General features: G+C 41.7%; 1 protein-coding gene across 3 annotated transcripts in view; it reads left to right on the top strand.

Moving 5' to 3' along the window:
- KDM1A (lysine demethylase 1A) overlaps window positions 1–23,107 on the top strand; it is a 173,846-nt gene that overhangs the window by 5,752 nt on the left and 144,987 nt on the right. For 2 of the 3 annotated variants that reach the window (XM_038377495.2, XM_038377496.2), the window contains exons 2-4: window positions 10,419–10,584; window positions 18,430–18,489; window positions 22,488–22,621. In XM_038377495.2, the coding sequence (XP_038233423.1) occupies window positions 10,419–10,584; window positions 18,430–18,489; window positions 22,488–22,621 (360 nt within the window). The remainder of the gene's footprint in view (window positions 1–10,418; window positions 10,585–18,429; window positions 18,490–22,487; window positions 22,622–23,107) is intronic. The other variant, XM_038377500.2, reaches the window with a different exon arrangement.

Here is a 23,107-nt window from a genome sequence, read left to right as displayed (position 1 = left end):
GGTGTCACCGTGCCTCTGTGGGTCACAACTGAGAATACCAAATTCAGGACAAGGTGCTGGGTAAAAAGGGCAGACACAATCCATAACTGGTGGTTATTCTTCCATGAGACATACCATACCAACAACAAAACTTCTGTCTCACCACCCTGGCTAACAAGAAGTCGGAAGTGTAGCCTCCTTAGGTATTCCAGTCCTGGATTAAACACCCAGCCGCTAGACTTAATGATGAGCGATTGTTTAAAACCAGTTTAATCAAACAAAAGGGTTCTTCTGATCCCAAAGGACCAGCCACGTACCCAAGTCAATATACAATTCAGATCTTACCCAATAATCACGCTGTTGCCAGTCCTTTAGTATCTAATATCTAAAGGTTTATTTATAAAATAGAAAGAAAGGTGAGAGTTAAAATTGGTTACAGGAATCAAATACGTACAATAAATGCAAAGTTCTCAGCTCAGGCTTGTAGCGGTGATGGAATAAACTGCTGGCTTAAGACAACTCTCTGGTTGCTTCCAAATCATTGGAAGGTCCTCAGTCCCTTAGTTAGAATGCTCTATACTCCCATTAGTACAAGATCATAGACCAGAGCAGGAAAGGGGCAAAATGGAGATGTTTCCAGGGCCTTTTATAGCTTCTGCCAAGTGAAGGGAAACCCATTGTTCTAGTTTGTGGAAAATTACAGGTACTAAGATGGAGTTTGGAGTCACATGAGCAAGTCACGTGTCCATGCATGTTTTGCTTAGTCATAGAATCATAGAAGAGTAAGGTTGGAAGAGATCTCAGGAGGTCATCTAGTCCAACTCCCTGCTCAAAGCAGGACCAACCCCAACTAAATCATCCCCGCCAGGGCTTTGTCAAGCTCAGCCGTAAAAACCTCTAACCAAGGAGATTCCACCATCTCCCTAGGGAACCCATTCCAGTGCTTCACCACTCTCCTAGTGAAATAGTTTTTCCTAATATCCAACATAGACCTCCATCACTGCAACTTGAGACCATTGCTCCTTGTTCTGTCATCTGTCACTGTTGAGAACAGCCTAACTCTATCCTCTTTGGAACCCCCCTTCAGGTAGTTGAAGGCGGCTATCAAATCCTCCCCAACACTTCTCTTCTGCAGACTAAATAAGTCTAGCTCTCTCAGCCTCTTCTCATAAGTCATGTGCTCCAGCCCCCTAATAATTTTTGTTGCCCTCTGCTGGACTCTCTCCAATTTGGCCACATCCTTTCTGTAGTGGGGGGAGCCCAAAACTGGACTCAATATTCCAGAGCCGAATAGAGAGGAATGATCACTTCCCTTGATCTGCTGACAATGCTTCTATTAATGCTGCCCAATATTCTGTTAGCTTTCTTGGCAACAAGGGCACGCTGTTGACTCTCATCCCGCTTCTCAACCACTGTAATCAACAGGTCCTTTTCTGTAGAACTACTGCTTAGCCAGTCGGTCCCCAGCCTATAGCAGTGCATGGGATTCTTCCGTCCCAAGTGCAGGACTTTGAACTTGTCCTTGTTGAACCTCATCAGATTTCTTTTGGCCCAATCCTCTAATTTGCCTAGGTCCCTCTATATCCTGTCTCTACCCTTCAGAGTATCTACCACTCCTCCAAGTTTAGTGTCATCTGCAAACTTGCTGAAGGTGCAATCCATGCCATCCCCCAGATCATTAATGAAGATATTGAACAAAACTGGCCCCAGGACGGACTCTTGGGACAGTCCGCTTGATACTGGCTGTCAGCTAGACATGGAGCCATTGCCTACCTGTTGAGCCCGATGATCTTGCCGGCTTTCTGTCCATCTTGTAGTCCATTCATCCAGCCCATACTTCTTTAACTTGCTGGCAAGGATACTGTGGGAGACCGTATCAAAAACGTAGCTAAAGTCAAAGAATAACACATTCTCTGCTTTCCCCTCATCCACAGAGCCAGTTATCTCATCATAGAAGGCAATTAGGTTAGTCAGGCATGACTTAGAATCATAGAATATCAGGATTGGAAAAGATCTCAGGAGGTCATCTAGTCCAACCCCCTGTTCAAAGCAGGACCAATCCCCAACTAAATCATCCCAGCAAGGGCTTTGTCAAGTCTGACCTTAAAAAATTTCTAAGGAAGGAGATTCCACCACCTCCCTAGGTAACGCATTCCAGTGTTTAACCATCCTCCTAGTGAAAAAGTTTTTCCTAATATTCAACCTAAACCTCCCACACTGCAACTTGAGACCATTACTCCTTGGTCTGTCATTTGCTACCACTGAGAACAGTCTAGATCCATCCTCTTTGGAACCCCCTTTCAGATAGTTGAAAGCAGCTATCAAATCCCCCCTCATTCTTCTCTTCCGGAGACTAAACAATCTCAGTTCCCTCAGCCTCTCCTCATAAGTCGTGTGTTCCAGTCCCCTAATCATTTTTGTTGCCCTCCACTGGATGCTTTCCAATTTTTCCACATCCTTCTTATAGTGTGGGGCCCAAAACTGGACACAGTACTCCAGATGAGGCCTCACCAATGTCGAATAGAGGGGAACGATCACATCCCTCGATCTGTTGGCAATGCCCCTACTTATACGTCCCAAAATGCCATTGGCCTTCTTGGCAACAAGGGCACACTGTTGACTCGTATCCATATTCTCATCCACTGTAATCCCTAGGTTCTTTTCTGCAGAACTGCTGCCGAGCCATTCAGTCCCTAGTCTGTAGCAGTGCATGGGATTCTTCCTTCCTAAGTGCAGGACTCTGCACTTGTCCTTGTTGAATCTCATCAGATTTCTTTTGGCCTAATCCTCTAATTTGTCTAGGGCCCTCTGTATCCTATCTCTATCCTCCAGTGTATTTGTCTCTCCTCCCAGTTTAGTGTCATCTGCAAACTTGCTAAGGGTGCAATCTACACCATCCTCCAGATCATTTATGAAGATATTGAACAAAACTGGCCCGAGGACCGACCCTTGGGGCACTCCACTTGATACCGGCTGCCAACTAGACATGGATCCATTGATCACTGCTCGTTGAGCCCTAAGATCTAGCCAGCTTTCTGTCCACCTTATAGACTTGCCCCTGGTGAATGCATGTTGACTGTTCCTGATCACTTTTCTCTCCTGTAAGTGCTTCAAAGTTGATTCCTTGAGGACCTGCTCCATGATTTTTCCAGGGACTGAGGTGAGGCTGACTGGCTTGTAGTTCCCCAGATCCTCCTCCTTCCCTTTTTTTAAAGATGGGCACTACATTAGCCTTTTTCCATTCATCCGGGACTTCCCCCGATCACCATGAATTTTCAGAGATAATGGCCAATGGCTCTGCAGTCACACCCACCAACTCCTTTAGCACCGTTGGATGCAGTGCATGGACTTGGGCTCCCCATGGACTTGTTCTCATCCAGCTTTTCTAAATAGTCCTGAACCACTTCTTTATCCACAGAGGGCTGGTCACCTCCTCCCTATACTGTGCTGCCCAGTGCAGTAGCCTGTGAGCTGACCTTATTAATGAAGACAGAGGCAAAAAAAGCATTGAGTACATCAGCTTTTCCACATTCTCTGTCATTAGGTTGCCTCCCCCATTCAGTAAGAGGTCCACACTTTCCTTGACCACCACCTTGTTGCTAACATACCTGTAGAAACCCTTGTTATTCTTAACATCCCTTGCTAGCTGCAACTCCCAAGCGTGATTTGGCCTTCCTGATTTCACTCCTGCATGCCTGAGCAATATTTTTTTTTTTACTCCTCCCTGGTCATTTATCCAATCTTCCACTCCTTGTAAGCTTCCCTTTTGTGTTTTAAGCTCACCAAAGATTTCACTGTTACGCCAAGCTGGCCGCAAGCCATATTTGCTATTCTTTCTGCACATCGGGATGGTTTGTTCCTGCTCTCTCAATAAGGCATCTTTAAAATACAGCCAGTTCTCCTGGACTCCTTTCCCTCTCATATTAGTCTCCCGGGGATCCTGCCCATCAGTTCCCTGAGAGAGTCAAAATGTGTTTTTCTGAAGTCCAGGGTCCGTATTCTGTTGCTTTCCTTTCTTCCTTTTGTCAGGATCCTGAACTCAACCCATCACATGGTAGAAGTCCTCACCCATACCTTAGATAGAACGTTCTCAGGAAAGTCCATTAAGCGTAGATAGGCGTCTCCCATGGTCCATTGTGAGTTGTGTTCTTTGATGGGCCATTCATCTTGAATAGTTCCTTCACAGTGTGGTGGCTAAATACCTTGTGGGTGCTACCACATGAGCAAACATTTGAAATACAGGTACATAGTTAATATTCGTAACTTCAGACACAGAAATGATACATGCATACAAATAGCATAATCATATTCAGCAAATTGTAACCTTTCCATAGACACCTTACTTGACATACTTTGTACAAGATTTGTTGCAATTATATAACAGCGGCAGCAACCATGATCCATGTGTCATATTTTAATCAGATAATGTCACACCCCCAACAGAAAATTGATGCAGGAAGAAGGGGTTCCCCAGACACTGCTGAATACATCATAGGAATTTCCCATTCTTGGTTCTGTATTACTACAGCTTCTAATTCAATATTAGAAGTATGAATGTAAAACAGAAATGGTTCATCAAAATCATGTTTGATTAAAACAGGCTTCTTCTTTATAAGGTTGATTTTGGAAGTAACAATATTGAATTTCTTTACAAACCCAAGATAAAACTTGGTTAGACCAATAGTGGATTGGATCTGTTCTTGCAGCATAATTCCTTTGTGTCATGTGATCTTGCCAAGAGCAAATGAAAATAACTAATTTATCCATAGAAGCTTCGGCACGTGTTTAGAATCCAATTAACATTGTTAGTGTAGATATTAGTGTTCTCTATAGTGTAGGTATCTTTGCATTTAGCCATGAAAGCAATGTGGTGATTTGTCTCAGTTTCCCTTTTCACAATGCATATTAGGTGGGTAATGTTTTTTCTGCTGTGAAAAGTTCCAAGACTGGTTACAGGCATTAACTTTTGAAATATCAGTATCACAAGATCTTTTAACATAGTGTGTTCTTATGGATCACTCTTAACATGTTCAAGGTTGGTTGTTTTTTTTTTTTTTTTTAAAAGATCATGCGCATTGTACATTTTTACAGTTTTTGGTATCAGCAACAGATTAGTCATGAGTTAAAATTAGCATGAAGATTAACATCAAATCTATCAAGTATACATTTATTTACAAGCATTTTTGTCATGGCACGCCTTTGGCTTAATACCATTGGGGTTTTGGCATTTTAGGATTAACCCATGGCTTCCATTAGCAGGATAAAGTTTTTCCTTTCCTCCCTGTCCTGGAGGGTCAAATTCTGAGTTTTCTTGCTTAACAAAATCCATTGGCTGGTTAGTTGCGTCCTCCCTGCTAACAGCTATGGGCCAGTCTTTCTCCCCCCCCCGTCATCCAGATAATTTACATCAACACAGACATTAGCTTGTGTACTAGTTTTCAGATTTTTAATCATTACCAATTCCAAGGCTGGACTCTGTCTTAAAGAGATGCCATCCATTTTCACTAGCATGTTAGACTTAAAGTTCTTTTGTTCTTTCATTACCAACCTCTGCTTCCACATGGAATTAGATGTCGAGACTACAAGACATATCCAAAGTGTCTGCAGATGAGTTTGCCTGCCATCCCCTGTATTTTTGAGAGATTAACTGCACAGCTGTCCTGCTCTGCAGATTCAGCTACTCAGTGTTCTCTCTGAAGCTGAGACAGACTGTTTACTCAAAGAATCAGTATGGAGACATTCTTGTTCTCACAACATTGTCTCCCCAACAAGCAGGTCAAACGCAGCCACTTGGTGGTCATAGGGCTGTTCAAATTCCCTGACAATTTTCATTCCCTCTGACACCTTCTCTAAATTATTCACACTGGGTCTTTCTAAAGCAAAGTCGGTGAATCCATTTTCAACAGAAAAATTCTGGCTGTTAAGAACTAAATCAAATCTCTCAACAAATAAACTGTTGCCTACTACAGGCAGAAATCCACCCTGATCTACCTTAGTTCGCTTCCACACCCCTCAGTTACAGCAAGCTGCTTGCAAAAACTACTATGAGGGTTCTTCTCCTTAGGAGCTTCTTTAAGCAACAGGTTTCAGAGTAGCAGCTGTGTTAGTCTGTATTCGCAAAAAGAAAAGGAGTACTTGTGGCACCTCAGAGACTAACAAATTTATTAGAGCATAAGCTTTCGTGAGCTACAGCTCACTTCATCGGATAAGTGAGCTGTAGCTCACGAAAGCTTATGCTCTAATAAATTTGTTAGTCTCTAAGGTGCCACAAGTACTCCTTTTCTTTAAGCAACAATCCATCTTTCTTAGAAATTCTGCTCTTCTCTTCAGCTAGGACTTGCTCCTGAGCAATAAGACTCTTTCTGGGTTTCACTTAAACCCGGAATCAATTCTGATACAACTGATAAAGTTTAACCATCATAGGTTGACAAGCTTCTTCTGTCTGCTTCACAGACAAATAGCTAGAGAGAGACACTTTTGCAGCAGACGCACTGCTGTTCTTAACAGACAAACAACTGGAGATGTATCCTTTTCTTTGTCCCAGCACCCATGGCTGATTTCAGACGTATACTTGGAAAGTGGGACAGGTTCCTTAACAGGCAAGTTGCCACTCACAACTGAAAAACTGCTATTCTCCACAGATAATGGCTCATCCTATTGAGTTACCTTAAGCAAATTACTTTACCTTGTTCTGGCTTACTTTCACAAGCTTTACTTGCCAACAATCCATCACCTATCAAGAATCTACCCCTTTCTCCCTCAAGTAGGGCTTTAACCTGACCATCAACTTTAATCTGCTCTAGAGAAACATTTCCTGATCAATGAGTTATCTCTGTGCTTAATCTAATTCCAGATTCACTCAGACAGACATTCAGAAACTTCATTCACATATAAACTGCTTTTCTGCACAGACAAAGAGCTATCTTCCTCAGACAAACATTTGGAGAAATCCTCCATGGGCAAGTCATTGCCCCTAATATAGACCGGGTCAGGATCTTTCCTTTCTTGTGACTAGTTAATGATATTAACTTGACTGAACAAAGCTTTGGGGATGATATTACTCAAAAGATCTGTAGGCAGTAACTTCCATACACCAGCTATAACTTCATGTTTAGTACCATTTCATTCAAGGTGGATTCTGGCTAAAGGCACATTTACAATAAACTCATAGAGGATTATAATCACATTTTGAGAAGATCTGCTTTAGGGAAAATTACAGTTAACATCATTTTAGATAAACAGCTTTTACCATTGATTTTTACACACACTAGGAATTTTCCATTACCGCTCCCATACATAGAATTGGCACAATTTTTATGGGGTTACCTTCTTCTGAGCTCACAGTAACAGCATTTACAGCAGTTCCTGTGGACTTTGGATCTAACAAAAGAATATTGGCAAATTCCCCTGATGCTGAACTCTCACCCTAAGACGGCCTTTCCGACACCCTTTGGCTTGTACCAATTTATAACGATGCTGTTTGGACTGCCTGGAGCCGCGGCCACCTTCCAGCTGCTCATGGACCGACTTACAATCTCATGTGTAGTACGCTGCTGCCTACATTGATGACATTGTCTTGTACGGTATCTGTTGGGAAGACCATCTCCAACACCTATCCAGTGTGCTCCAAGTTATTAAGGACACCGGACTCACGGCAAGCCCCTCAAAGTGCAACCTTGGACAGAGCAAGGTGACATACTGGGGATAGACCATGGGCAGGGGACAACTGCAGCTCCCTGGTCAACAAGGTACAGACCCTGTGAGATTGGCCCATCCTTACAACGAAGAAGCAGGTGTGGCAATTCTTTGCCCGTACTAGATATTGTTGTTTTCTCCCAGACTTTGCGACCGTGGCAGCCCCACAACGGACTTAACTAGAAACTCTCAACCCCAGAGCATTCAGTGGTTCGCTGAGTGTGAGAGAGCCATTTGGATGTTGAAAGAACAACTGGGTGCATCAAGACCTGTCCTCTTGTCAGATTTCCGGAAATCCTTCATTTTAGAGATGGACGCTTCAGAAGTGGGCCTTGGGGCTGTATTGCCGCAGAAGTTGCCAGGGAAGAACACCTTGGGCTGTACCTAAGTCGCAAGTCCACTGTTCAACTATTGAGAAGGAGGCCTTGGCCGTTAAATGGGCCATAGACACTCTGTATTATCTGTTAGGAAATACATTCCGATTGGTCACTGCCCATGTGCTCCAGCGCTGGTTAAATAGCATGAAGGACACCAACCTGTGGATCATGTGGTGGTATCTTGCCCTGCAGCCATATGACTTTCAGGTACTACATCGCCTCGGGAATGTGCATGCCAATGCTGATTTTTAATTTTTTTTTTTTTTCCAGGATAGGTGGGATGGGGGAGAGGAAGAGCCCCCCTGTTTCTTAAAGGGGAGAGTGTGTTACAGCGTGAACTCACTATGCACTGGACGGGGAAGGGTTAACTCCTCACCGTGGGCTGAGGAAGACATGCCTCCACATACTGGGCATACTCCAGGTGCAACACTAGTATAAAAGGGAGCAGTCGAGCTCACTCTGGGCTGATCTTTGGAGAGGAAGGATGTCCCTTGCTGGCTCCAGCCCTGGAGCAGCTGGAACCCCTGACCATGGAAGCTGGAGCTGCAGAGACTCAGACTGATGCTCAAGTGCCACTGGACGCCAGAGAGGGATCAGAGTCACTGGGAACCATGTGTGCCAAGAAGCCCAGAGACCCTGACGATGCCTCAACTACAGCTCCAAAAGTTACGGTAGGAAGTATCCCAGGGGGAACTAGCTGTAGTCCAGTGAGAAGTTGGTGAGTTTTGATTGGAGTCCTGTCGACTAAGTGGTGGAAACCTCTGTTGCTGTTAGGGGCCAGGGCTGGATCTAGACAGCATGGATTCTAGAACAGTAGAGACCCAAGAGGCATGATGTTTCTGAGCAAGTGTCAACCTGAAAAGCCAAATCTCTACATTTTAAACTGCCCTTCTCTGATGGTAAGAGTGTAGCCCATTCTAACTTTTTTTAACTTTGTGTTAATGTTTTTATGAATGACACTGTTTTAGCACCTTGGAAATTACCTTAGCTTTAAAGGAATCTGCCAGAAGGACTTCCAATTTTATGAATGTAAAAGGCTTGTAAAAGGTGTAAACAGCCCCTAAATGCTTCCTTTGTAGCCATAATCTTCATTTTTCCAAGTCTAGCTTATTGACAAATATCCTTCTTGTTCATCTAGCAGCAATTTTGACTTTTCAGGAGTCCAAAGAAGATATGGTAAGATCTCTATTGGACTTTGTCAAGCACGAATGAATCTGACACACCTGAAAGCTCCCTGTGTTGTGGTATTCATGGTTTTGACAAAGCTCCTTTTGAGTCATTCAGTGTCTGTGAGTATTAGTTTCTTATGTGGAAGGTAATTTCCTTGCTGACTGATTACAGCTCACAGAGTGAGCTACTTATAGTGATTGATCATCTTATACCAAGTTTTATAGGGATGAAGTTGTATCCTAAATTCCTTCCTATCTTTTTCTGAGCTTTACAAGAGAGATGCAAGAGTCATCTGAGCTCAAAGGTGTGTGAGTTCTGGCTTTTGTGAGCTAATCATCCTGCCAGCATTCCTTCACATGCATGCATATCCATGCCAGTGAGGTCCTATTCTCAACTTGATATTCAAAGAGCCCTTTTAAAAAAAAACAAAAACAAAATCCGCTGTTGTGTTGTGTTCATTGACACAGTTTTGTGTCAGGCATTTCTCTTAAGTGAAGCTTTCTAGTCTCCTGTCTTTAAAAAAGTTTAAATTCTTGAATGTCATTTCATACAGTTTTCTCTTGTTCATCTTAATTTATGCCTTCAGTTTTTTCATGAGGTCTGTTTTCACTAAGTGGTTTTTATCTTAAAAAAAACCTTATAGTTTTTCTTCAGAAAAACTTCATTGGATCTAGCCATTGCTTCATGCTCCAAGGAAACTTTTTGGGTTAGGTTCTAAAGAGATCTGAGATACTGGTAGTTGGAACGTGTGTGATGGAACTTGCATTCAGTTACTTCTGTCTGAGGATCAAAAGCCCTGAGAGTGTTTTTACCCTGTCTAGTGCTAAAACATCAGCCTTAATAGAGGAATTCCTGTTTGGAGTCCTTTTTCAAAGAAGAGTTAACAGGTAATATCCCATGTTCTCTAGTGGGCATTCTGGGAGCCTTCCAGGAGGTTTTCTCAAGGATTCACAATTCTATAGGAGCAGGTATGAGACCTTTTAGTCCTTTTGCTGTGGTCCTGCTCTAAACTCTCTCTCATAACTGGCAAGTTTTTATCACAAAACTGTCCTATTGCGGTATCTAAGACTAAGAGGATCACCACTTTAAACTGAATTTTTATGGGTGGTTTCTTAACATCGTTTCCAGTGCCTGGTTTAGTAGTAAAACCCATTCTCTTGTTGGGCATTGATTACCCTGTGATTGTGCTGTTTGCAGGTGGAGTACAGGGAGATGGATGAGAGTCTTGCAAACCTCTCTGAAGATGAATATTACTCTGAGGAGGAGAGAAATGCTAAAGCTGAGAAAGAGAAAAAGCTACCGCCACCACCACCACCGGCCCCTCCAGAAGAAGAGAATGAGAGCGAGCCAGAAGAGCCATCTGGTGAGTGGTGAACCAACTCTCCTAAAGGGTAGCACTTGCACTGTTTCAGTTGCAGAAACTTGTGGTCATTCAGGTATAGCATCATGACCACTGGGTTCAGTTTAGATCTAGTATGAAGGAAAAAGATGTCTGTCCTGTGAAACTTTCTTTGCTGGTCTCTTTGTGGAAAAAGAAGCTAGACAAATGCATCAGAGCAGATTGATACAAGACTAGAAGATAGCAATGTGCATGATGAGACTGCAAACTGAGACGAATCTTTAGCACTAGATTTTCTTTCTTTGAATGCTTGTCTAGATAAACAAATGCTTGTCTAGATAAACAGCTGCTGTCTCCTAGGCTGGCACATCTGCTCATATGTAAATATTCATTCTGTTTGTCTTCTATGGAAAAAGATGCCAGGAATTATTGGGTGAATTCTGTGGTGTGTGCTATGCAGGAGATCAGACTAGTTCAGCGATCCTCAAACTGTAGGTCAAGACCCCAAAGTGGGTTGTGACCCAGTTTTAATGGGGTTGCCAGGGCTGGTGTTAGACTTGCTGGGGCCCAGGCCTGAACCCTACTGCCCAGGGCTAAAACTGAAGCCTGAGCCCCACAGTCTGGGACTGAAGGCTTCTGATCTGGGTGGCAGGGCTCAGGTTACAGGCCCCCCACTTGGTGCTGAAACCTTTGGGCTTCAGCTCTGGTCTCTTTCTCTCTCTTCCCCAAGGCAGTGAGGATCAGGCTTTGGCTTTGGACTTCCTGCCCGGGGCAGTGAGGCTTGGGCTTGGGCCCTCCCGCCCAGGGTGGCAGGAGTCAGGCAGGTTCAGGCTTCGGTCCCCCCTCCTGGAGTCATGTAACTTTTGTTGTCGGAAGGGAGTCACGGTTCAGTGAAGTTTCAGAACACCTGGACTAGATGATAATGGTCCCTTCATGCTTTAAACTGCAAATCTGTAGGCTTGTATTTCTGGACAAATGTTTGCATAAACCTTACTTTTGGTAAAGGTGAAAAGTCCCCTTTAGAAAAGGGAATGGTAGTGTAAGTGCGCCTAGACTTTATATTTATGAAATTGTGTGGCTGTTTTCTGTGCCCTGTGTCAATCCTAGCTTCTCAAAAGAAAGCATCTATAAGGCATTTACTAGTAGTTAAGAGTACGAGTGCTGCTCAGTACATGCTCTGTGCCTCCAGGTTTACCCCCAAAAATATTTACCCATGTATTGCTATATCTCCCTTTATGAATTAAGGCATTCTTTTCTAAATTCCACCTTCAGGAGAGAGGCTTTAAATGTGTAGTGGCTTTTGGTTTTACATTTCAGTCATTGCCTGTGTAATCCTTGTAGCCTTGTCAGTTATCTGTTGATATAGAGAATTCTTGATCTTCCTCCCATGCTGCTCCTAATCTGCTTCTCACAGAGGATCTCGACTGAGCTTGCAAACCATTGAGGTTGCAGATGGACCTTTTCAGCTTGACATTAGTTTGATGAGGAATATCACCCAAAGCTTCAATAAATGTTAAACTCTAGTTGTGTGTGACCTGGTTGATGCTAAGTAGAACCTGAACCCTGAAATCTCAGTCTGCTCAGGCAATAGGAATGTGCTCCAGTCCTGGAACATAATACGTGGAGGGAAAAGAATTTTTGGAGGAGTGAAAAAGTTTAGTTTGGTGATTTAGTTGCAGTTGGTCCTGCTGTGAGTAGGGGGTTGGACTAGATGATCTCCTGGGGTCTCTTCCAACCCTAATCTTCTGATTCTAAATTAAAATGATAAAGATCTTTATGTATACAGTGATGCTGTAGCTGTGTTGATCCCAAGTTATTAGAGAGACATATTGGGTGAGGGTAGTACCTTTTATTGGACCAACTTCTGTTAGTGAGAGAGATGAGCTATTGAGCACACACAGAGCTCTTCTCCAATAAAGATATTCCCTAACCCATCTTGTCTTTTACTTCATTATCGCCAATTTCTGCCAAAAGTGTCATTTTAATCTGTGCAATTAAGCAAGTCTGCTGAGTAAATGCTTGTTAGAATACATTGCATGGGTGTAATCATCATTTCAGTACAAAATTAATGCAGTTCACATTTGCTTTTAAGATGCCACTAATTCACTATGTATGTCTAAGCATGACCCTTGGGTACAGTTCTGTGCACACCTAAAACAGCATTCCCAGTGTAGTATATCACAAGAGCAAGAAAAATGTTGAGAATTGGCAGTTTGACATACACCTATGTACAGATAAATGTCTACACTGCATGTTTCTTTTGGTGTCAGGTAGAGTACATACCTGCATAGTCCTCCCCCCGCACCCCCCCAGCCCAGGTATGCTAGTAGTGTAGCCAGTGTGGCGTGGCTAGGCGAATAAATAAGCCTAAAGGGTGTGGGTAAGAGTGCAAGTAGGTACCCTGCCCTACTTGCTTTCTGTTTACCCAAGCCATGCCTCCGTGTCTACGCTGTTATTTTTAGCTGCTGCTGTAGCCTTTCGCTGATGCCTCCCCGTTGCCAGAGCCTTTCACTGACCCATGTAGCTTCAGATGGAAGCAGCCAGCTTTCCAATGCAGCACATAGCTACACATGTACGTGTAGCTATGTACCGCAGTGAAAAGCTGGCTGCTTCCATCTGAAGCTAAGTGTTGTCGTCAGTAGTGTATAGTATAGCTGTAGTGTTAGATGTACAGTAACTCCTTAATGTTGTAGTTATGTTCCTGAAAAATGCTACTTTAAGCTAAACAATGTTAAGCAAATTCAATTTCCCCATAAGAATTAATGTAAATGGGGGGGTTGGGGGGGAGGTTAGGTTCCAGGGAAAAATTTTTTACCAAACAGAAGACTATATTTTTTATTATTTTTTTATATATAACACACACAGAGTATAAATTTTAAATAAACAATTTAGTACTGTGCACTGCAATGATGATTGTGAAGCTTGGTTGAGGTGCTAAAAGTCAGAGGGTGGAATATTTCCCTGCGAATGCCTTGCTTCTAAATGGTGAATTTGCACTTGACTGAGCCCTTAAGGTTTAATACATTGTTGATAATATAGCCTTCCACTCTACAAGGCAGCACAAATGGAGGGAGGGGAGACAGTATGGCAGAGAGAGACAGAGACACACAGTGTGTGAGAGAGACTGGCGTTGATGACCTGCCTTTTTAAGTAGATCAGCAAGTTGAGACAACAGCTGCTGCCAGCAAACTCCCTCCATCCTGAGCCCTGTTGTATCTCCCCTGCTCTGTGGAGATGGGGGTACAGGAGCAGGGAGAGTGGGACACCTTGACATTAGCACCCCTTTCCCGCACTCCCCTGCATGGCAAGCAGGAGTCTTCCGGGAGCAGCTCCAAGGCAGAGGGCAGGAGGGACAGCTGAACTGCCTGGCAATTGATAGCCTGCTGGGCAGCTTCCACACAGGGAACTTAAGGGAGCAGGGAGCTGATGGGGGGTGGGGGGGGACTGGTGGTCCACCCTGGTTCCAAGCCCCCGCCAGCAACTCCCAACAGGTTGCGCTTTTTGCAAGCAGTGGACAAAGCAGGTGGTTGCCAAACAGTGTTGTAAGGAAGCATTGCGCAACTTTAAATGAGCGTGTTCTCTAACTGATCAGCAACAAAACAATGTTAATCTGGAGGACTTTAAGTGAGGAGTTACTTTATCTTGAATCCGCAAAAAGAAAAGGAGTACTCCTTTTCTTTTTGCAAATACAGACTAACACGGCTGCTACTCTGAAATTTATCTTGAATGTGCTACATTTCAGGCTGTTTTGTCCTATCTTTGTGGTATTAGCTGCCCTTGGAACATGCAAAAAACATTGACATGCTGAGCTTGTGAAAAAAGACTGTAACTAGAAGAGCTTCTTCCCATAGCTAATCTCTAGCCTTTTTCGCTCTTATATTTGTAAAATATGCCTAATTATGCATTTTGGTGAGCATGTTTGTCTGTCTTTTTAGTTGCTAGGATACAGCAAACAAAAAATGAAAACATTTGCTGCTCTGCTGTGAGTGCAGACTTGCTGAAAACTCTTCATCGAAACAATACTAGCAGCAAACTCAGGAACTTTATTCCACATTACATTGATAGCTTTTTCCAATATAGATTTACTCATTGCGGTGATGTGTGTCTCCTCCCATTCACCTCAGCATGAAATTTAAAGCTTAATTAGGAATATTATATTAGGAATAAAAGCTTATAAGGAAATTAAATGCGGAAAGTACAGTAATGATAGATTAGCATTGCACAGTTAAAATTAAAAAATCAGAAAATGCAGAATCTAGTTTCTGCATCACTGTTAACTTGGTTGCATTGCATAACCTGTGTTTTATTATACTTAGTATTATAAACAAATTTTAACTGATATATGTAAGCATGAAAACAGGACTAGGAAGTAAAATAGGTATGAAGTGGACAAGTTGATCTTACTGTAAGAACATTTTGCATTTCTTAACAAATTGTAAATTTTGCAACCTTAACATTTTATTAGCTTTTCATTTAACAATGAAAACCATTTTGCAACCTAGCTATTTGTTTACTGTCTCTTGGAACAGCAAAGTAAAGTCAATTAACAATGTCCTCCACGCTGTGGTAACACAGTTTAGAAGGTAGTAAAGCTCTGGGCCTTGTTTAGGATGCGATGGGTGTGCTGTTTGGGGACAATTTTCAGATGTTCTGACATAGCTGGACCAGTAGAGCATTCTGGAATTGCAAGCTTTAATGAAGAAGGCCCTCAGTATTATAAAACAGCTGTCAGAGGGATATTTAATAATAAAAGTAACTTCAAAAATATTGTATTAGAAGCTTAATTTCACTTTTCTACAAGATAGGGGAACCAGTACAGTTGAAAAGAGTGGAGGGAGGTTTTACAGGTTTTTCTGTTACCAATCTAATTATGTCTGTTAAATTACATCTGAGTTCTTGGATACCACTATACTTCTTTAAATTAAGCAACCTTCTTCTTTCTCTTTTCTTTCCTCCTCCCCTTCTTTGGGTTTTTCCTCTCTGCCTTCATCAACTTGGAGGTTTTTTTTTTTTTGTTTTTTTTTGTTTTTTGCCCCATTTCCTGTGGCTTCTCTCCCCACTCTGACCCCATTTGTCTAGTCCTCTGTCAGCCTTTTTAGTTTGTGATCAGTAATGTTTATAGCTGCTACTTGCTAAAGGAGAACAAGATTGAATTTGCTCCATAGTAATGTACTGATGCTTCCCCACAATGGTAGCTCTGTGCTCTTTGTCTCATCTGATTTGTCTCCTTTCTTTCTTGCGTTTAAACTGAGCATGAAATTTTAGGCCTCCTGTGCTACTTTCCCACTGCCTTTATTTGAATACTGTTGGTGACTGGTACCTTTTGCTACCGTTTGCTATTGTTTCTCTTGTATGAATGAGAGCAAAGTAAAATGGATTCTTCTACCTACCTCTTTCTCCTTGACTGCTTTTCAGAACACTCCCTTTTACCCCCCTCACCTCTAGAGGCAGAGGCTGCTGAATTTTCTCCTCTGCACATAGTTTGTTCTGCTGGAACCATGTGATATTGACAAAGATTGGGTCAGTTTCAGTTTGTTGCTGCTCTGGAAAAGGCAGCAGGAGTATGACCTTCCCCCTGTGGAAGATTAGGCATGTCTTTGATGTAAAGTACATCTACCTCCTTGTTCTCAAAAATATATTTTAAAACCTGTGCTGTGTTCTGGTAACTCTAAACCTCATTTGTGCTCAGAAAATGACTTGCTGCTAACAGTACAAGTCAGTAGTAGGTTTCTCTGAACTGGTATTGAAAACATTTGACTGTAAGTGTAAATATAATGCATCACACATTCTGTAATAGTACTGAGAACATCTTTGTGCTATCTACTCTTGTTGTCAGCACTAGTTCGGAGAAACTGATGGCTGACAACCTGTGAAAGCAAGAGATCTATTTCCTAGTGTACACACGGCATGAGTGTGTGACTTGATATGCAAATAAACTTTGTGGCATTCTCTTACTATATTGTTGTGGAGCTCTGAGCACAATAGCCCCCTCCCCCCCCGGTTCTGATTGGGACCTCTGCGTGCTTATTCATTATTCATTCATTCATTCAAATAACTTTTAGCTCAAGCGCTCTAAAAAATTAGTAGTGGGTATAAAAATTGTCAGCAGATTTTTCCCCAACAATAGTCGTTTGGTTAACTAGTAAGCAAGTAAATCTTAGTCCTCTACTTCAGATGAGTGAAAATGTATGTGCAGCACCTGCTATGGGCCATTACAGGTGGACCAGCATCTCCCATAGAAAATGAGTAGTTAACTAACACTCCTCCTAGGAGACTGACTCTTGATCACATTGGAACTGGAGTGCCCTAAAGCTCTCAGTGTGGGTAGCAACTTCTGTGGGGTTCTTTATAGAGTTGTATTGTTCAGATTTCCCTTCTTGTCTGTTTCCTATTGTCTATTTTCATTTTATGTGTAGACTTAGAGTGCAGTGGAGTTCAGAAAGCATGCAAATATCTGATTAACCCCTGATAAAAATGGTATGGTGAGATTTGGAGCAGGAGGTAAATTTTTAAATGTGTATGTTGAGTTAGGATGTCAGAGACTCTCCCTAAGAGCTTCAGACTGTATCCCAACTGCTACAAAAGGATCCCCCAACCCAAACAAGTAATCTTAACCAGTGTTCTGTACCTCGGGGGGGCCATAACTGTGTGATCTACTTGAGGATGCCACTTTGAGCCATCATGATCTGAGAGAGGCTACTGTCCCATTAGCCACTTTGAGCCCTAGAAGTCTTTTCCATTGAGCACAGGAGATTTGTTCTTTAGGAACTCTGCTGGGTGTTGGGACATTACCTTGAAGCATTCTGGTTTGAAGGAGCCTCGAAATAAGTCTAGACTACTATCTTCAAATCATTCCACTACTTGCTGCTCTTTGGAGCTGAGAAGATGTATAGACAGAACCATCCAATCATAGAAGCATATCTTCGGTGAGCAAAACTGAGGTAGTTCCTCCCATAGAAGTTAGTGATGCATGAGAAGGGGGCTTATAAAGGCTTGCTCCCATAGGGATCACAGCCACACTTATCCCTGTTCCTAAAATTACTCAGTTTCCAGTTAGTATTTTTATTCAGGCAGGACTGCTATCCAGGAATTTTATGTAAGCTGAGGTAATTTTGAGGCCTCTTTAATCTTTCTGCTTGGTGCTTTGCATTTCCTTACGTGTCCAGCTCTGGATATAGCGAAAGTTCAAAGTACTGTAATACCTTACAGCATACATGGGTGTGTAGATGTCCACATCAGTGCTCTGTGGGTCAACAGTATTGACACACTCTGCTTCTAGGGTTGTTTTAGTGTTCTAATGCATTGTAGGTGCACCAAGGGCATTGAAGCGGATATTGTTGGGCTGAACGTTGGATGGTTTGTGCTTCAAGGAAGGGTTTATGGACGAGAGGCTCTCTTGAAAATAATAGATGCTTTTCAGAATGATTCACTCTATCCCATTTCAGTTGGAGAGTGCAGGTATATCTAGGGCAAGATTATCAAATTCTTGCAGCTTTAGACCCCTAGGCTCTCAATGTACCCATCCAACCAATCGTCAAATTGGTAATAAGAAGTGTAATCTTATTATTCCAATCCCAGCTATTAATAAAGCTGATCATAAGTATCTAGCCACCAGGAATGCTACATACTGTGTGCTTCTACCTTTCCAACAAGAGTGATTTAAAGAGTTCCAATAATAAGGATAAAACTTTAGAACACTACGAAGTTTGGTGCCCTGGACCTGTATTCCAGAAGATGGAATTCTCAGAAAATGTGTTTAGTTAGTTGGTGAAGTTTAATACTTAAATCGCCAACTGCCAGGCCTTTATGTCCAAATATGATTTTAACTTATGGAGTAAGGTCCCTGAGTTCTCCTCTTTCCTTCCACAGGGCAAGCAGGAGGACTTCAAGACGACAATTCTGGAGGGTATGGAGACGGCCAAGCATCAGGTGAGGGTGGCGTTTGATGCTTGCCACTTAATAGCAAGAGCCGCCAAATGAGGGATTGATGCTTGCAAGTGCGCATGGGTGTGGGTGTTCAGACCTTAGCAAGAGGTATAGGAGACATTTACTCCTCTTTGAGAAAGGGAGGAATCTCTTCTAATTGCAATTGAAGGCTATAGTGACTAAGTAAATGGAAAGTAAAACTACACTGAAATCCCTCAGGCCGATCTCTCATCCCTCCACTCCTCTCCATGTTCAGAGGAGACCAAACATGGGAAAGGGTACTTCCTGCTTAGCCAGCTTTTACCCATTAGAATGGTACTGAGCTCCAGGCTTCAGTGTGCTAGGCCCTTTTTCTAATACACTTGAAGCCCATATGTTTTTTGAAAGAATTGAGTTCATGAGCAATTTCTAGCATTTGGCACAGAAGACTTACCTATGGGGTAGGTTAGTCCACTTTTTAATAGACTGGCTCATGAATTAGAGCCAACATTTGATCCTAAGTATCGATATAAGGGGTATGCCTTTAGCTTGTAATCCCCACCAATTGCTTTGTTTATTTTTAAGTACTTTCAGAATGCTACCAAAATACTCATCTTCCTCAGACCATGCCACTATATGCCTGTGCCACCTGAGGAGTGAGGCATGGGGTTTTAATCAAAGGAGTTATAAGATCCATTCTAGACTGTGAAGAAGTAAACCTCTTTGAAGCAAATACAAAATTCAAGATATCTCTGGGGTTCACTCTCACCATTCTAAATGAAGGAGCCTGGTTATGTTTTGGACCTTGGTATCAGCATATATAGAGATCCCTTTTTAAATATTTCAGACTTACAGAGGGGACACTGCTTTTTTTATTTATTTTTTTTTTGCCTGGGACTTTTTAACACTGCGTGTTTGCAAATTATACATGTTACATCAGTATCAAACTGTTTCTGGGAGCGTGGTTTACCCACTTGGATGGATGGATGAATGAATGAATGATTACTAATTCTTGGAAATGATCAAGAGAGTAGAATGTGTTGCTTTGAGTACTGAAGGAGTTTTTCATCTGAAAATGTCCCAGTAAGGTGTGTGGTGTGGGTTTTTTTTGTTTTTGTTTTTTTGGTGGAGCAATGGCCAACAAAATCATTTTGGGATGTGTCCTGTGAGGAAGGAGAGTACCAAAATGCAGGTTGGGTTAAATATTCATGAATGGTTGGTACTGCAGTCAGGAAGTAGTAAATCTGTGTGTGTTTTTAAAAGAGAGAGGAGTAGAGGAGAATCTGTGGTGGTGAACCACCTTAATCATAAAGAGATGCACAGAAAAACTGTCAGATAAATGTGTGAATCCTCCAGGATGAGACTCTACCATTCCTTGTTGAGATTTTTTTATAAAGCATGGCTCATGTAAGAGTAGAGGGGGAATAGTTTAACCTACCTCAAGGTGATCTAAATTTAGCCTGCTAAATTGCAAGAAATCCACTAGAAGGGTGTTCGGTTTTAAGTGAGCTCTTCTGGCTGGTGGGCCATATTAAAATATTTTTCTGGTGTCTGTGGATTATATTTTACACCTATTCCATTCTGATCTCCAGGTCTGTTTCCTCAGTATCCGTCTTCGTTCACAAACAAGATAAAAGTAAAGATTTCCGCTCAGCCTTTAATTGTGAAAGCTAATCAAAAGCAGCTTGTTTCTGTGACCTTTTAATTTAAGGCCTATAGTCTCTTGAGCTGTGAACATGGCCTTAGGGAAAGAACCCCTGCTTGGACCATCCCTTTAAATCCTTTTGTAGGAGCTGAAGTTTTTCTTTTTAAGGTTATTTATAGCTGCAGGAGCTTTGTCTCTTAAAACTGGTGAAACACAAACTCTGCTGACCGTGCCATATTCAGTGGAAAGGGGATTTGGTTTATGTATCTAGATTCTTTCCAAAGGTTTTATTGGGAGTTTTGCATTAGTTGTTTGGCCAACATGCTTGGTGGTGTGTTCTTTCAGAAAGTCTCCGGTTAGTTCCTTTGTTTCCAGTAAAAACTTTTAAAACAGTCTAGATAGCATGTTTGACATTTGTTCAGTTTGTCTCTAAGAGCCATGTTTTAAGACTTTTTTTTTTTTTTTCTCCCTTCACTGTTACTTGGTGTTATGGGCACTTAATCTCCGGTAGTCTGCTAAAGGTAGTGCAGGGGGTGATGGATAGCTTCAGGTTGGTTCACTTGACAGTATATATAGGGTACTCTGACTATACACACATACTTGCACAGTGAATCTCAGATTTATAGATTGATGGAAAGTAACTATAGAGTAGCCCATCTTCAGGGCTAGTGAACATTTATTACCTTACCCAAAGAATTGATCTTTTGCCATCTACAATAAGAGACTTTTTTCAATAGCCTAATAAATACTGCTGTCAGGAAATCTTACTTGATATTCAACCTAGTTTTTCCAGTTTTTATTTTCAGTTTATTATTACTAAATAATCTCCTTGGTCCACACTCCACAGTTATATGCCTCTGTGGTGTTTAGATCCTGCCAATGATTAGTCGGTTGTCTTCACTCTTGGTTGTCATGCAGTCAAGCCATTCATAGTTAGCTCTATTAATCTTTCCTTATAAATCACTCTCTTCAGCCCCTTAATAGTTTTCTTTAAGTTCCTTAAAATTGGTCTTCGTCTTTATGGTATAAAAATGCTCAGAAGAGTTTCACCAGACCTTCATAAAGAGGATAATTTCCCTCCACCACCTTCCCATTCTGTAACATGGTGCCTCTGCCCATCCAACCTAAAATCATACAGATGTTTGTTTCCATAATACACTGCAACGTCATATCTAATTTGATGCCTACCATCACCTCTTGAATAATTCGAGCATCAATATTGACGATCTTAGTCAATTTCATTTCATTATCTGTGTTTTGGCATTTTTTCCTTGTATATATTAGCTTGTATTTTTCCAGTTTAGCTGCTTTTCTGCTTATATTTCAACCTTCCTAGGTCACCTGGTATTTTGAAATTGACCTCACTGATATTTGCCTCTCCATGTATTTTTTTGTCCTGCTTTTTTTGCCTGTAAGATGTACCTTTAAAGTGAAGACCAGATGTGCCCTTTCCTTTATATGCAGAGATGTCTGTTTTTGTGCACTTTTTTTGTGACTTGTGTGTAGTTAGTTTCTGTGTTTCACTGTAATTTAAGGAATATGGTCTAGCTAATACTATTGTTCTTGCAGTTTTCTGCGAGCTGGGATTTCCATTTGTTCCAAGAATGTTAAATGTTCAGGTGCCCTAATTGGACGCTATCTTTGCATATAGAGAAACAACTCCTAGTTTGTATCCAGCTGGAGACTTTAAGCCTTGCATTACCTAGGAAAAGATAAAATTCCTTCCCATTTCCTTTCACTCAGGAAAACATAGCAGTCTCTTGCATGGATTTGCACTCCATTGCTGTACACATTATGGGTATATTGGTTAGGCTAAAGGGATGGACTGTGAGGTTCTCTAGATTTATGAAAAGAAGTCTGTGTTTGAGTCAGGGTTAATCTAGATAAACCCTTGGAAGCTGGAGAGCAGATGTGAGGAACCTATACATTGTCCTCTTTGTGGTTTACAGCCCACTTGGCTTAGGAGGGGTCTCCTGAAGATTTATAGAGCTGTGAGAGAGAGAGTGAGAGATCTAAACCAGTTATTTCTTACTGATAAACAGTTTAGTTTTCTTTTCATATCTTTTTATCTCCTCACTTTTACTTGTTGTTTTCTAAATCCTGTGTTCTTTTGTAGTAGTGCTAGTGCTGATGCCCAATTTTGATCTGTAACTCAAAGTATCGGCTGACATATTTTTGGCTTGCAGAAATAGACAAAAGGAGCTGGTGGAAGTGTAAGATGAAACCAGTTGGCGCATTCTTATATATGGATATTCAGGGTGTCTTGACCACGAGGGGGGAGCTTTTTAGTAAAAACACTAACATATCAGTTGCTTTTGGAATACTTGTAAGACACACCCTTTTTTTTTTTCTTTTTTTTTTCTTCTTTTTTTTGTAGGTGTGGAGGGTGCAGCTTTCCAGAGTAGACTTCCGCATGATCGTATGACCTCTCAAGAAGCTGCTTGTTTTCCAGATATCATCAGTGGCCCTCAGCAGACTCAGAAAGTGTTTCTGTACATCAGGAATCGCACAGTAAGTTCTTAAATATTAGGAACCTTGATGGGAACACTTCCATATCTTTTTAATAATTTGAAAAGAACATCTGGATGGCTCTGTCTGGTGATTGCTTCTTGTGGTGATTGATGAGCTGTTCTATTTCAGAAACCTGTCACACACAAAATCAATACGGGTAGTTCTTATCCAGTTCTGGTTTGAGGTATTCTTTTGAGGGGCAGTATAGGCAAATCTGTACTGGTGTTGAACCTGTTGCTTGGATGGTGTGTACATTCTTAAGGTTACAAATAGAAGTCTCATATAAGATTCTCTCTTTCGATTGTTCATAACTTTTTCAACTAGTTTCCTTTTGGTCAGAAACGTCTATGTTTAGTCTCAGCCTGTTGAGAAATTTAGCTAATTTTTGCATAAGAAGTCTGAAACATTTTCTACTTAAGGAAATTTAAGAAGAAATTGCTTATGCATGTAACTCAAATGCCTAAATATTGAAACATCGAATTATGC

Source organism: Dermochelys coriacea, chromosome 19, assembly GCF_009764565.3.
Source record: "Dermochelys coriacea isolate rDerCor1 chromosome 19, rDerCor1.pri.v4, whole genome shotgun sequence".
Taxonomy (NCBI): domain Eukaryota; kingdom Metazoa; phylum Chordata; order Testudines; family Dermochelyidae; genus Dermochelys; species Dermochelys coriacea.
Note: the sequence above shows the minus strand (reverse complement) of the source record. Positions and strands in the feature narration are given on the sequence as shown.